This window comes from Heterodontus francisci, chromosome 18, assembly GCF_036365525.1.
Source record: "Heterodontus francisci isolate sHetFra1 chromosome 18, sHetFra1.hap1, whole genome shotgun sequence".
NCBI lineage: Eukaryota > Metazoa > Chordata > Chondrichthyes > Heterodontiformes > Heterodontidae > Heterodontus > Heterodontus francisci.
In genome coordinates, this window is record NC_090388.1 from 48853869 (window position 1) to 48870272 (window position 16404).

Below are 16404 nucleotides of genomic sequence, written 5' to 3' on the forward strand. Positions count from 1 at the left end.
CCCTGATTCAATATTAGTTTCCTTCGTGATGGAGTCCTTATGTGCACATTATGTTCTGAGCTGAGCTGTTGAAAGGACTGTCAGGCGCTATGACTTTGGATTCAAAGCTTGTTTTTTTTTTCTGAGACTTTTTTCTTTCCAAAATATACTTTATTCATCATTTTTGCAAAAATACATTACAATTCAAAACTTTCAAATTTCCGAAAGTACAAGAGATCAGATTTCTCCGATACAGAAAAACATGAAGTGCCTCACAATTCTTACTATTCCATTTTAAATGCAATGTACATTGGCATTACATGATAAAAAAACATTTTGGTGCATACAGCCCCAGGGGTTTTTCACAGGTTCCATCACTGGGAGTGAAACTGAAAACTCTAGAGAGTTCTAGGAAAACAAGGCTGGTCCTTGTTGTGGTATACCTTTAAGTGGGTGTGGTTATGTTTTCTGTATACATTAGAAGGAAATGATGCAATAGATCATGTGATTCAGACTGTCTCAGTCTGCTGTGAGCAACCAGATCAGACATGTGTACAAGTTCTCCTACTTTGTTCTGCTGCTACCAACTCTTCAACTCCTTAATAAATGAATCTACATATTTGTGTTAAACAATCCCATATGCGTGGTTGGTGCCTTGATGTTTGTTAGTGAAAAGGAGAAAAATACACAACAGTTCTATTCAGTTTGAAACACAGTCTTATGGTCAGAGACATGTGACTGGAGCTCAGGTTTCAGTTCAGAAGAATCCCCTGCAGCGTATGGAAGCAAAAACAGCCAGCTGTTGTTTAAAAGAAACAAGCTGGGAGCTATTGGGGTTCGGGAAGTGGGCCCTCGGCGAATACAAGTTGCTACGGCTGTTTTTGATGACTTAAAGAGTTACTTAAGGCAACACAGTTGGAGCTACAGAACCACAGAGGTTCCGGAAGGGTGTACAGTTTTGGTTGAGACGGTATTGGAGTTTGGATTGCAGGGGAACTGCCATTGAATGGAAATTGGCAACTGGGAAGACAGGATTTGGAGACCGACTTGAAACGTTCAAAGATCAGAAGGACTTTGTGCCTGTAATTGGTGCTACATTTGCTGAGAGGACTATCTAGAAGAATTGTGAGACTTATTTTTGTTGTATTTGATAATTAACATGTAACCTTTAAGATATATATTAACTGTGATTTAACTGTTAGTTCATGTTATGTTGGTTTTGGTTTGTGTGTTAAGGTAAAATTTATAAAAGTGAGATCTTGTCCATTTGTTTTTTTTTGCTTCCCAGATTGGTCAGTCGATGGATTCGATTCTCTTTGTTTATTGATGGTCTCCACGGGTATCACGACACCTTGAATGTCTGGCATTCTGACCTCTTTTTCTATTGTAAATACTTACACAAAAGTATTATTTGGCATTTTTACCATTTCCTTATTTTCCTTGACAATATCATTAGCATCAGTTTGCAAGGGGACCACATTGCTCCTTGACCATCCTCTTTTCCCTAATTGTAAAAATCTTGTTGATTTTGATATCCCTTATGTTTTTCATAGTTGGAATCAGTCATTTATGGTACAGGAGGCGGCCATTCGGCCCATCGAGTCCATGCCAGCTCTCCAAGGAGCTATGTGGTCTGTCCCACTTCCCAGCTTGATCTCTGTAGCCTTGCAGGTCTATTTCTCTCAGGTGCTCATCCAACTTCCTCTTGAAGTCATTGATCGTCTCCACTTCCACCACCCTTGTGGGCAGCGAGTTCCAGGTCATTATCACCTGCTGTGTTAAAAAGTGTTTCCTCATATTCCCCCTTTTGCCCAAAACTTTCAACCTATGGCCCCTAGTCCTTGTACCATTTGTTAATGGGAACAGCTTTTCCTTGTCTAACTTATCTAAGCCTGCTATAATCTTGTACAATTCTATTAAATCTCCTATCAATTTCCTTTGTTCCAAGGAGAACAAACCCAGCTTTTCCAACCTAACATTGTAACTAAAATCCTCCATCCCTGGAACCAGTGTGGTAAATCTCCTCTGCATCCTCTCAAAGACCCTTACATCCTTCCTGAAGTATGGTGACTAGAACTGGACACAATTCCTGTTGGGGTTTAACCAGAGATTTATAAAGGTTCAGCGTAACTTCCCTGCTTTTGTACTCACTGCCTCCATTTCTGAAGCCCAAGATCTTATATGCTTTACTGCCACTTTCTCTATGTCCTGCCACCTTCAAAGATCGATGCATATGCACCCCCAGGTCCCTCTGTTCCTGCACACTCTTTTAGAACTGTGCCATTACGTATATATTGCCTCTCCCTATTCCTTGCACCAAAATGCATCACCTCACACTTGTCAGTATTAAATTCCATCTGTCATCTCTGTTCATTCTGCTACCCTATATCCTGTCCCAGGAGATTCATATTATCCAAGTTTTCCAAGTTTGTCGTCATCAAATTTTGAGATTCTACTTTGTATTCCAAGATCTAAGTTATTTATATGCAGCAAAAAAAAAAGCAATGGTCCCAGCATTGACCTTTGGGGAATACTACTCGAGTCTGAAAAGCAATCATTTACAATGACTCGCTGTTTTCTGTTCTTAAGCCAATTTTTTTTTTAAATCCAATTGGACACTGACCCTCCTATGGCATGAGCCTCAATTTTCTTAAGGTACTACATAAAGTGCTGTTTATCAAATGCTTTCTTTAAAATCCATATAAATAACATCCACCACATTCCTTTCATCAACCTTCTTTGTTATTTCATCAAACAATTCAATTAGATTAGTCTGCCTTTTACAAATCCAGCTGGCTCTCCTTAGTTAACTCGAACCTCTAAGTGTCCTTTGATATTTTCCCTGATTATTGTTTCTAAAACATTACCCACCACTGATATTAAACTAACTGACCTGTAGTTACTCGGATCGTCCTTACACTCTTTCTTGAATAAGGTTGTCACATTTGTCACTCCAATCCTCCGGCACCTCTCCCACATCCATAGAAGATTGGAAGATTATGTAGCTTACTGTTTTATCACCCTTTGTTTTTCTTTGTATCTTTCCCATTCTCCAGGATGTGCTTTTTGTTCTGCATTTTTTTGTGCTATTTTTCTTTTTAAGTTGTCTCTTCAGTTGCCCACAGCTGTGTTTTTTTGGCTAGTAGAAATGTTGTCCTTTGGAGGCATAAACTGGTTCTGTATAACAAATTATTTTTTGAAAACCTCCCACTGATCTTTTGTCATTTTATCCATTAACATTCTGCCCAGTTTACTGTGTACAGCCTTTGTCTCAGTCCAGAGGTCAGCCTTGCCTAAATCTAGAATCTTGTGGGGGGTTTTTTTGTTTCCCCCTTTCAAACACTACCTTGAAATCTATCATATGTATGATCACGATTAGCAATATTAGTGATTACAGTTAAGCTGTTAACAATTTGGTTCATTACTAAATCTAATATGGCATTGGGGTGCCTCAACAGCAGATCCTCTGAAGTATAGACTCATAGTACCTTCTGGATTTCGGCAATATTCTGTGCATGTACAGACTCCAAATTTCAGTTGAGTAATGTCGCGAATGCCAACAATTTCACGGTCATTAACACCCCAAAATCCGGGCCAATGTTTTTTCCCCGTTGTCAATTTGCAATGCATCACAAATGTCTGTGATGTACTTGGTAGTGGAGTATTTGAGATAACAAAAATGTAAAATTTTTTGGGGGCTTCCTTATTGAAGTTAAGAGATTTCTCTTCCCTCTCCTCAACAACGATCGTTGTTTACGTTTACAAAAAACAACAAGATTTGACTCTCCATCATTTTATTGTACATCTTATCCATTGCGTTATGATTTTTAAATTCACAATTCCTGTTTCATCAAATTAAAAATGTGAAATATTCCACTAAATTAGCTGGAGAGAGATAAACAAATGCCACAACTCATTGGAATAAACAAATAATTAGTAATATCTGATGGAATTTCAGGTTTTCAGAACTGAAAATGAAATATTTAATTCAGTATTCGTGTTGTACAGCAAGCCTGAAAATCAAATTTTCACCAAAAAGGTGCATGAATTTTAATAAAAAGATAGCCAGTCCGTCCAGAGCATTTTTCCTAATTTAGCCCATCAACATCAAGGAGCTTCCATCAGCCTTTTATAACTGCAATAGGTCGCAGTTTAATAGCTTTTTTGCTGATCCCTGCATCATGACAAGTATTCACAACATCGGTTACATTCTTGTAGGATTCAGGAGCCTAGAAGTGAAAAAGGTACTTTTTTTAAAACAGTTGACGATGAGTTTTACATTAGTATTGTTCTTTGCAATATAATTAGAATAGGAGTCTGAACCTGGATCACAATTCTTTTGCAAGACATCAAATGACAATAATGGATTTAGTTGTGAACTGAAGTATACTATTTTAATACCAACAATGGTTCAAAAAACAAAACACAGACCCACCAACATTTTAATTGCCAACGTGAGGATATTCATTTCATGCACTAAACATCAAAGAAACTAATTTCTAAATAACATTTATCTTACCCGCTTACAGAGAAATTAGTTAACCATAGCCACCTTTAGTATCGCCCTATAGAAACAGAGGGGGCTGACTGTACTTGGCAAGACTACACAACAATTTGGAATCATTACTAAGATGATTATATACAAACTGTTTACTATAATGGTGAATTTTAAGGAACAAGTATATTAAAGCACAAATAATATTGTGTCAGAGTAACTGAATGCAGATTTGCAACCATGGTGAGTTCCTTCTTTCTGTCAGAAGATGCCTGGAAACAGGCACTTCCCCAGAAAGGAGGAGCCAGTCACCCCAGAATTCTCAAGTATAGTAGCATTGGCAGAGGCCATTGAGCAGGTCTCCATCAGATACAGTGACTTTGAATTATGCATATAGTATCAGAGGAGGAAAAATATATACAGTTCTTCACAGCTTTAGTGAGAGTTAGCCAATCTTAGCTGATAAGGTATTAGGAACGCTACAATTGACCTTAACACCTGGGATTAGGGATAGGAAAATTGGCTCATGACTGATCATTAGCAATGCCTTACTGCAATGCATATGTGGACGTAGGATGAGAAATCAATTGTGCTTGGTTATGAAGCATCTCCTTCAACACCCTACCAATAGTAACTGGGCTCAAACACAAATAATGGGCATCTGGGGAAGGTCCTAGAGGGCTACAAATGCCCTTTTAACCATAGTAATTAAGAGGGAAGATGTTTTTCCACTTCATGTCAAGGTAAAAATAGTTATTTCTAGTGTGGACTGGGTTTGGTCACATTTATAAATCAAGTTTGAGCTAAGTTGTAAATTAATAACTATCACATCAGGATTCTCTATATTCAGAACTCTAATTCACACATACACATCTCTATTTTCCTCACCAATGTCACCTAACATGCATAGGAAAAAGATTAAGGAAGTAATCTGCACCCACAATATTGAATCAACTTTTAACAGAAATCCCAAAAAAAGACAAAAATATAAGTGCAGCTCTTACTTCTTCCATTACGAGTTTAGGTGAAGCAACACGAATGGCAATTCCCTTATCTGCTAGTTTGTCCAACACATCCTGGAAATCAAGGTTACGTCGGGATTTTGCACGTGACAAAGCTCGCCCCTGGAAAGAAAATTCTATTATATTCCAACTCCTTACTTGACATAGGCGAAGTGTAATAATCTTACAAGGTTGCAAGCAACAACTGTAATCTCATTGAGCCAGAAGTTAAGCAGGGCTCTTTTTTCATGTCCCATTTTCACACCCATGAAAAAAAGTACTTTAAATAATAATTTACTAATGAGACTGCAACTTTAACAGAGATTTACATATTATGCACTGAATTTGTCCAATTGTTTGATTGGTTAGGAACTACAGCTAAGTTCTGATGCCTAGGTTGTCCAACACATTAGAATGAAGTTGTGAAATGTTTCTGTACTGACTCATGTTACACTTAATAAGCCCATTTGAACAGGCAAAATCTTCTGATTTCTAAGTACAGGTCACTCAAATCAGCAATATAGAGGCTACCAACAGAATAACTTGAGGTAAGCAGATGCTGCTTTAAGTGCTCATCTCTGTAGCTGGAGACCATGGTAGGACACTTGTAAAACAGCTGTTGAGGCAAAGAGTGGGTATATGGTTGGATGGGGTGCGGAGCGGCGGGAGGGTAGTGGTGTAAGGAAAGAGCTTTCAGCCAGCAAAAAGGTTGCATATTAATTGTGCCAGCATTAGCTAATATCTTATCATTGGGAGAATAATGGAAGCACAAGAGAAAAAGACAGGATCAAGACAGCATGGATAACTGAGGTTGATGGTCTATTTATATAATGTACGCAACAAAATATGCCTGAAAAATATTAAAACTGAACATTCAAGGAAGTCTATCGACATAACTTAAAATCAGAAGACAATCAGGCAAGGTCAAACATTTATTGCACTTTGAAAGTCTACACTGATTCATATAATTCTAGGAAGGGGAATCCTTGAAAATGTAACACAAAGTTACATGCTTCACTTCATCATTCCTTACCGCTCCATGGCAGGTGGTTCCAAACGTTTCGGTCATGCCTTGTTCAGTACCAGTAAGGACATAGCTACATGTTCCCATTGTTCCACCAATCAAAACAGGCTGTCCAGTCAACTAAAAAAGGTATTAAAAATAAAGATAATTAACAGGAAAAAACATAAAATGCATCAGTTGTACTTGCATGAAAATTCTTCACTAGAATACCTGCTGAATGGTAATCCATATAATTTTTTTTTTTAAAAAGTGAATCATCTGTGCATTACCAATTTGGCTTGTGGAAGTCACATGGCTACTAAATCTGAGCTCTGAATGGTCACAGATACCTAAGCACATGCCCAATAAGATTCATCATCTTTTACCCACCTCCTACATAGCCCAACACACTGTTCCCAGTATTTTCCCTCCCATGCCCAACCTCCCACTTTGTCCTTCCTTCACAAGCCTCAATATGAACCAGCTGCACTTCAAGAGATATATGCAGATAAATTAAATGCATTATAAAGTTGTTGGAAGCCAAATTAGGAAAATATCTTTAAAATGATAAGAAAAAGCAGCGAGTGAAATATTGTGCTGAAATATGTTTAAATCACAAGTCGAGTGGAAGTTACATTCCTTAATTTGTTTGTTATACATTACTTCATCAGCATCAGAATTTCTAACCCCAACTACTTCATATTCCTTGCCAGTTTTAAATGCCACTTTACTGTTTCCTATACTATTCTCAAATGTAGTGAGCTGCAGTCGATCTATAGATATATAAATAAAATGCTACAATGTGCCAGCTACTCAAGTTTGAGTACAAGTAGTCTGTATAATGAGTGGTAAATTATATTTAATGTAGTTTAAACAATAAAAGCAGGCCATATCCTGGCTAGTCTTGCATTGATGTTCAAGTATTATACTTAATGGATTTTATATTGTATGGTATGCACATAAATTAAGGATTTTGCAGCACTGAACAATTTTATGAAGTAACACATGGGCGGCACAGTGGCGCAGTGGTTAGCACCGCAGCCTCACAGCTCCAGGGACCCGGGTTCGATTCTGGGTACTGCCTGTGTGGAGTTTGCAAGTTCTCCCCGTGTCTGCGTGGGTTTTCTCCGGGTGCTCCGGTTTCCTCCCACAAGCCAAAAGACTTGCAGGTTGGTAGGTAAATTGGCCATTATAAATTGTCACTAGTATGGGTAGGTGGTAGGGAAATACAGGGGCAGGTGGGGATGTTTGGTAGGAATATGGGATTAGTGTAGGATTAGTATAAATGGGTGGTTGATGGTCGGCACAGACTCGGTGGGCCGAAGGGCCTGTTTCAGTGCTGTATCTCTAATCTAAGCTAATCTAACTTTTCTGCATCAGCCAACCAGTGAAGAGAGCAGAAATAAAAACAAGAAATGCTGGAAACACTCAGCAGGTCTGGCAGCATCTGTGGAAAGAGAAGCAGAGTTAACGTTTCGGGTCAGTGACCCTTCTTCGGAACTGACAAATATTAAAAATATTTGAGAAAAAAAAAGAGCAGTGTAGATCAGATACCAGTGCGTGTGTTTTTAAAAAAAACATACATTTTAATTGCCAAAAAAAAAAGTACAAAAAGTCAGCATTAGAATTTCAAACCTCCCATTTTTCAAAAAAAGACAACTTGTACAACAGCATGGTATCATTTTAAACAAGTTTCAAATTGAATCACACTTCTAACATGAAAGCTCAACTTTAAGCATACCTATCAAGTTTCCAGAGCATACCAAACCCAAAAAGACATTTTCAAGTGGTCTTTAACTAAATGATCCAAGAATTAATTGCGCAGAAAGTCAGCTTCCCAACTGAGCAGCTTGAGAAATGAATGGGCTGCAAGGGTTCTGATGTGAAGATTCAATGCAGAGTCCCATGTTCAAATTTCATGATTCAAAGTGGAGTTTAGGCTGCCAGAGCAATGTTGTTTCAATTCTCATCATTCATGCACTTGTATATATGGCAAGACTTAATATTTACTAAAATATACTACTTTTATAGTGGCATCAACACTGCTCCAGCTTTTATAATTGAAGATCTAATTTAAATACTAAGTAGTCCTTTCCATGTTGAGTCTCAACAATCTTGGACAGTTTCTACAGTCCAGCAAAGCTTTTCATATAACTAGAAAACTTCAGAGAGCCCTTATGTTCCAGCGCAGTAGTTTCCATACCTGATAATCAACTGGTATAAGAGGATGGTGTGGCGGGAAGGCCCGAGTGGAACCCTTCCTATGGATCAGCAATGTCTTCTGTTTCCCATCCACCACATGCTCCTCCACTTTGGCTATGTTGTGAGACACATCATAAATTACATGCAAATCCAGATCATCTGGTGTAGTGTTGAAGATTTTGGCAAATGCCTAGAAGAGAGTGGGAGGGAGAGGAAAAAAAAAAAAAGAGGGAATGATGAAAGCATAACAGAGTTAGAGAAACAAGAGCAAGAAAGTTGGAGAAAGCAATTTGGGAAACAATGAGAGACATAAGGAACAAAATAGAGTGAGATAAGGGAGAGAGACACAAAAAAATTAGAAATATGGGCAAGAGAAAAGAGCATGAGAGATATGGGAGAGTGTGCACACAATATATGGAAAATAGAGTGACCATGAGATATGAAGAGACAAGCAGAATATAGGGAAAGAATAGAGCACAAGTCAGAGAGAACAAATGCAAAAAACAGGAAAGAGGTAGGAGAAAGACAGAGGTAAGAGAAATGAGAGAAAAAAGAAAATGGAAGTGAAATATTTGGGCAAGATATGTGAAACAGGATAGAAGAGAAAAAAAACTTCAGTACAATACCAGCTTAATGCTCAAATTCCACCTTTTCATAAGATCATATCTTTAAACCCTTACAGCTTGGCACACCAGGGAATTACACTTAAATTTTTAAAAATAGACAATTTCTTAAAAGTCCACTCTATATGCGTTAGCCTTCCCTTTGAACAGATGAACCACACAGCAATAAATCCCATTCGTGCAGGATGTGCAAACTCAGGTAGACAGGGGAGGTTATTTAATCTGCAGCTGTTTGTAAGAACCAGAGATAAGGTGGGTTGCCTCCATTCTGCACCTCCCCATAATGGACTGGATGAGATAGGGTGCTCTCTTCAGGAAATCACTGGGACAAACCCATGCCCAACTAATCTATGATGTGTATTGATCCACCAACCCATTAGTGTCTCTAGCAGTGTATTTTAAAAAAAAAATACTTTCAAGGTATTACTTCCAGCAAAGCAAAAATAAACTAGCAGCTTGGAGACTAATCAAATAGATAGGCAGTTAGCAACACAAAGTTTGAATATTAGCTGAATGGTACAGTTCAACACAATCCCTACCTGTCGTGTCAGGAAGGTCATAGAGGAGCGATTCACCCAGGCGTAGTTTCCAGCTGCTGCCATGCCTTTGAGATAGTCCTGACCTTCTTGGGAATTGATCCTGGCACATGCCAGCTGCCTGTCATTGACAATAATATTATCTCTCTTCATGGCTTTCTCCATAGCCACTAGGGCGTCTGGAAAACAAAGCAATGCTCTGCCTCAGCTAGCAAGAAGTATATGGATATATTCTAAGCTATTGCAATGAAGTAAAAAGCTAGATTTGTTAAATATAACCAAGGGGACACATATCTTTAAAACATGCATAAATTGATCATAATTATAAATGTATTTTGCATCTTTAGGATGCCAATATATATCTGTAATACTTAAAAAAAAAAGGTGGTGGTGGGGTTTCAGTAATCTTCTCATGATGGATAGAAGAGAAATAATGTCTATACTGTGGAGTCCTTGTGGCATTGACATTTTGCATTTTTGATTCCATTAAACCAGCTTTAAAAGCCACTTCATTCCATGTTATCTTAACAGTTGAGACATGCTATGTCACTACCAGTGTGTACTGAGAGGATGAGCTTAAGTGCTGAAACCTCAAGGTGCGTTTTTTCCCGCTTATTGAAATGCTCACTCAAAAACGACTAGCCGTCACCAAGTAAAATTAAACCAATTTTGTTTTTAAACAGACAAAATGTATTTAGAATTAAAAACACTTGGTTATACACATAGTTGTGCCTTATTCTAGCGTATTGCTTAAGTGTTAGTCAAAATCTTGTGGTACAGAGCCACAAGGGAAGATACAGATAACATTCACTGAATAATATATCACGGGATTTGGCACTTTCAAAACTCAGAGGAATGTGCTTCAATATTAACCAATTGAGACAGTATGACAAATACCACAGTGTACCATTATCACATGAATCTTGGCCTTTTTTGCCAGGGGATGGAGTATAAAAGTAAGCAAGTACGGACCTATAAAATTCTAACAGGACTTGACAGGGTAGGTGCAGGAAGGATGTTCCCGATGGTGGGGGAGTCCAGAACCAGAGGTCATAGTCTAAGGATACGGGGTAAACCTTGTAAGACTGAGATGAGGAGAAATTTCTTCACGCAGAGAGAGTGGTGAGCCTGTGGAATTCACTACCACAGTAAGCAGTTGAGGCCAAAACATTGCATGTTTTCAAGAAGGAGATAGATATAGATACCTGTGATAGATATAGCTCTTGGGTCTAAAGGGTTCAAAGGGTATGGGGCGAAAGTGGGAACAGGCTACTGAGTTGGATGATCAGCCATGATCATAATGAATGGCGGAGCAGGCTCTAAGGGCCGAATGGCCTACTCCTGCTCCTATTTTCTCTGTTTCTACGTTTCTAAGTCTTGCTGCAATTGTACGGGGCTTTGGTGAGACCACATCTCAGGATATAGGATCAGCCATTTAAGACTGAGATGAGAAGAAATTTCTTCATTCAGAGGATCGAGAATCTTTGAAATTTCCTACCTCAGAGACTGTGAATGCTAAGTATTTTCAAGGTGGAGATCGATAGAATTTTTGACTCTAAGGGTATCAAGGGGTTATGGGGGTCAGGTGAGAAAGTAGAGTTGAGGTCAAAGATCAACCATAATTTCACTAAATAGCGCAGCAGGCTCGAGTGACCATATGGCCTACTTCTGTTCCCATTTCTTATGTTCTTAAATTAGAATACTGATGTCTGGGGTGAGGCTTTGCACTGAACATAAAAGATATGCTACATCTCACTTAATCTAGTCGAAGTGGAGAAGGGAATGTGTCTCACCTGTTGCAACCTGATGTCCGAAACCTCTGCTCCCACTGTGAATCATGACGCACACCTGGCCCTTGTGGTCGATGCCCATTTTACGTGCTGCATAATCATTGTAGATTTCATCCACCACTTGAATCTCAGCATAGTGGTTTCCAGCACCCAAAGTCCCCAGCTAAAAAAAAAAAATGCATACACATTAAAATGCAACTGCTGGTATCAATTCAGTTCCAAACACTTCCTAACATTCACTTTTTAAACACAATGTTCAAATTTTTAAAAATAATTTCCAAAGTTAACTTTGCAAAACTGAATATTATACCCCACCACACATCAAAAACGCAAAACAGGAAACCAGTTTGTACGTCATTATTCCCATTACAATGAGATGCCCAACTTTCCTGGATAAAACTGACATGGCAATGATGCACCAGTTCCTGTAGACTGCTCTTGGATACCTCTACAGCACAGCCACAGAGCAGATCTCATGGCTACTTTAAGTAAGGGAAGATGCAAGGTACAAAGAAAAAAAATTACCTGAGGCAATCCTCTTTTTTTGGCCTTTGCAGAGACCTTGGAAGGATCAGCTTGCAACATTCTGCCATATTCTTCACAGTGTTCCTTATCCTCAGCCCAGGCATAGCCTTCCCTCAGCGACCAATCCACTCCCATTTCTAAAGCTTCTTCCAAGTCTCTGCAAGCAAGTATTAACAGTAAACAAGGCAGCACAAGGATCAATTAAAAATTCTAAAATTCAACAATCTTAAGTCATTTGGAAGATTGGTATAGCATAGTAAAGATAGTAAAGATCAGTTACAAACAGCTTTTTTTTAAAAAAACCATCAGGCTATGAAATTTGACTTACGGTAGAAAATATGAAATCATTTTTAACGTAGATATTCGATAGGTGGGGGGCTGGGGGGACAGCACTTTAAACACAAAGCGGTCTAAATTTTCTGCTCCCTTTTAATGCTTGCTCATATTCCAACAATGCTTCATACATACAACAGTAATTTCATTTGAGTAGATAATTGCTTGGATCTTTCCTTTAAGTGTAAAATAATGGTCATATCACTGTTACATAAATGAAGCAAATTTATCAAAGGTCTAATATTGCAGACTTTAATTATCATGGTACGTAACAGATTTAAGAACAATTACAATCACAGAAAGCACCGCCCAGTTTAGCTCAATACAATGCTACAGCAACTGTCTTCAGTCTACTAGCTTCAGGGAAGAGCAAGCCACACAATTCAAATACTAACATGCTGAGAGATTTGCTCAGATAGATGTCTTGATTAGCAGCTTTCTGAGTTTGCCAGTTGGTTATTTAAATAGTTGTTTGGTTTTGGTTGCTGTTTTCAGGCAGTATTTATCAGCTTATGCTTCTCAAATCATTAAGTCTGATCTGGTGTCTTTGAAAAAAGGTTATCTGACTGCAAACACCGAAGAAACTAAGCCAGACGTCAACAGTTAGCATGAAGGATTGATAAGACAACTACGCTAACAAGTAATTACAATTGATAGTTCTAGCACAAGCATTGGGAAATATTTATTTTACATTATAAATAAGCAGCTAGTAAAGTTTAACTATAGTAAATTACTTTTCTGCTACTGCTAGTTTATTTATTCACAGTTTTAATAAATTTTGGGGAACTTAAAGCCTAATAAAGTCTAGGGTGAGTGTTAGTCAACCACTTCTGAAGACAGGAAGACCCTGTGGAAGTACTAGATAGATCCAGAAGCTGAAGCTATCCCCCCAAAAAAATGAATGGCACTTATTATTTGCTGTGAAAAGATATTTTACTTTTTGTTTGTTAATACGTATAAAACCTGGAAAATGAAAGCACTCTCAAGGAGATAGGAAGGACTTATCTATGAGAGTAGATTGAAATGTGGAAGCCAAAAATACGCCTGGAATCAAAGGGCTAAAAAAAAAAGAAGTCACTTCTGACTAATTGAATCTAATTTGTTACTGCACTCTGTCAAGCTAAAATGTATCGTTCATTTAAAGAATTGCTCATTCAGCCACTGAGAGAACAATTTCTCAACTCTTTTCTTCAGCCTGAAACTTTCTAAGTCAGAATAAATATATTGACATCACACCAAATCCCCTCCTATTAAAAAAAATGCATTCACATGGTGATATATGCTAAACCATCTAATTTGCAACAAAACTTCAAGATTACTCTTTCCTGTCCTCCATCAAAAATATAATTTTTATATTCCTTTCTTCCAAGTCCTTACGCAGCATTCTTACTTGGCACCCATAGGGATTACTCCCTTGGATCCGACTCCTACAGGAATGTGATCAAACATGGCCTGGGCCAGCTGTTCCTTTACAGGCTGCACGTCCCCTTCATCAAGGTTGGTACGCAGCAAACGCACTCCACAATTGATGTCAAAACCCACACCACCTGCAAAAGTAAAGCATACTTTCATAAGCATCACTTATTACATTTTATTTTCTTATCTCCACACCCCACACACAGCCCACCCCCATTCAGGTGTCTGAATAGATGTACGCATTGCTCAATCCACAGAGGCTTTCATAAATGCCGGAAGACTCTCCATGCCAACATGGATGTGACAGAATATGAACAGAAACTTCAATTCAGGCTTAGCATTCCTATTGCAGGAATGTTCAAATATTTGGAGATGGGTGCCGAACACATACATTAAAAACAGTAATTGCAGCACAGATAGATGAAGCTCCTAAGCAGAAACACGCCAAGTCCCCTTCAAAGCCCCAAAACTTGGCAGCGTCAGCTCTTTACAATTCCAGGGTTTAAAATTCAGCAATAAGGGGGCACTCTTTTCATGTCCTGAGAGCTATAAAAAGCTGGAGTCCAAAGCTTGTGAAGTTTGCTTTGCAAATGCAAGTGACAGGAGCTTTGTGGGCCTGATTAAAGGAGCTCTTGGGCTGCATTTGGACATCCCTATACTTGTGCAAAGCTCTGGTACTGCCACAAACACACCATCCTTGAAAAGAAATAGCAAGTTTTAAGATAACAACAAAATTGGTCATATTTGTACGCTTTTCTCATCTAATGTAACAGAATATATGTAGATCACTAAGAAAAAGTTTCATATTTTCAAGTGGCCATGTGCTCCACAACTGAATGTCTACACCAGTTCAATCTAGCCAGTGATTTTTTTTTTTACCTGGAGATACCACAGCCTGGGGGTCATTCGTGTCAAAGGCAGCCATGTTTCCAATTGCAAAGCCATAACCTGAATGGACATCAGGAAGTCCAATGGATTTCTTTAAAAAGAGGAGATTTAATAAAAATATTTTTTCAATAACCAGAAATGAATCTGAAACATCCACATCAGAACACACGCGTACGCACGCAGTAATCTGCTAAATTCTTGAAAGGTTTTAACCATCTTGCTGAACAACTCACTACCTGCAATACAACATTAAGTTTTTAAAGTTTGCCCTTCTAGTTGCATACTACATATTTCTCAGAATAAACTGTTCACGATGAAATCGAAGGGCCTGTTTCAGTGCTGTATCTCTAATCTAATCTAATCTAAAATGCTAAGTCTCAACAAAAGTTAGCTCACTTTAAAAGTATTATACAGACATTCTGTAGTTGCATATATCCAATAATATTGTCAGCTTTTGGGTCAGGAGACAACTTTGTTGCAACATGTGTCATGAGTCAGGAAACCATAATGCTTGAAAAGTATTATTAGATCAGCACCATTCATAATATCAGCTTGCAACTAGCAATATCAAAAGGTACCTTTAAAAGGTCTTGTCATTCACTTTAATCCTTGCTTTCTATTCCAGAATTCCAATAACATCTTTTATATTATTTACAACTACATTTCATGTTTTGATGGCCATGAGCTATCAAATGACCTGCTCCCAGGATCCTCAATTATCAACCCAAACCATCTGAAAGGTGTGTGAAGATGGTGGCATTTTTGAGCATAGAGCTCTAGAAGCACCCTTATTTGATCCACTCCACAGCACAGCAGTGCCAAAAAACTACTCTAGATATTAACTCCCTTCAATCCTGCCATTACAATGTGTACGAGAGTGTCATTTCCCTCTGCCATATTGTGTAATTCACAGAAGCCCAGCATCCAAGTGCCTGCTATCGCAATAGCAACAGCCAACAAACCCACATCTACGTTTTGTGAACACCAGTATTTAAAGGTTATTATATCATACTCAAGCTTGGATCTCGTTACATTGGTATCTGTACTTCTCAATAGTTTACACTTTGAAAAATACTTCAGGCCATTATCTTATATAATAAACAATGCTGTCAGATTTAATTTTCCTATGCAATACTACATTAATTTGCTTTTTAAAAAGTTCCACAGAGCAACAAATCTTAATTAAGCGATCACTAACTCACATGAACAATCCCAGGTAATGCTGCCACGTTTCCAATCTGCTTCATGGCTGGCATGAAGCCACCCACACCTAGAATAAGACAAGGATTAACCTTTTTCGTTTTCCTGTAGTTGCAAGTAGTAAGATCTGAGTTGAGTGACGAAGAAACGATGTATATAACCACATGCACAGGGATAGTCCATCAGTATATACACAACACTACTCTCTAAATTATCCCTTTCTGTGTGGACCTAAAGCTTACCGAATTTGCAAATGCCATCACAAAAGATAAAAAGAACAGAAAAGGCTATGCAGCTTTATAAATCATGAATCTCAGTTCAAGATTGCACCATGTGTCATGAGTTTGTAACATGATTATGGTTTAAAAATTGTGATTTTTAAAAGTTTAAGAGTCTGGAAGGTCAGGCGACCT

General features: G+C 38.3%; 1 protein-coding gene across 1 annotated transcript in view; it reads right to left on the reverse strand.

Moving 5' to 3' along the window:
• Nucleotides 1–3756: 3756 nt before the first annotated feature.
• rtcb (RNA 2',3'-cyclic phosphate and 5'-OH ligase) overlaps nucleotides 3757–16404 on the reverse strand; it is an 84840-nt gene continuing 72192 nt past the window's right edge. Inside the window, exons 6-15 of the mRNA XM_068050056.1 lie at nucleotides 15994–16061; nucleotides 14783–14882; nucleotides 13878–14034; nucleotides 12155–12311; nucleotides 11633–11792; nucleotides 9843–10018; nucleotides 8682–8870; nucleotides 6509–6619; nucleotides 5479–5598; nucleotides 3757–4208 (exon numbers count right to left, since the gene is read on the reverse strand). Of these exons, the coding sequence (XP_067906157.1) occupies nucleotides 4101–4208; nucleotides 5479–5598; nucleotides 6509–6619; nucleotides 8682–8870; nucleotides 9843–10018; nucleotides 11633–11792; nucleotides 12155–12311; nucleotides 13878–14034; nucleotides 14783–14882; nucleotides 15994–16061 (1346 nt within the window). The 3' untranslated portion in view covers nucleotides 3757–4100. The remainder of the gene's footprint in view (nucleotides 4209–5478; nucleotides 5599–6508; nucleotides 6620–8681; nucleotides 8871–9842; nucleotides 10019–11632; nucleotides 11793–12154; nucleotides 12312–13877; nucleotides 14035–14782; nucleotides 14883–15993; nucleotides 16062–16404) is intronic.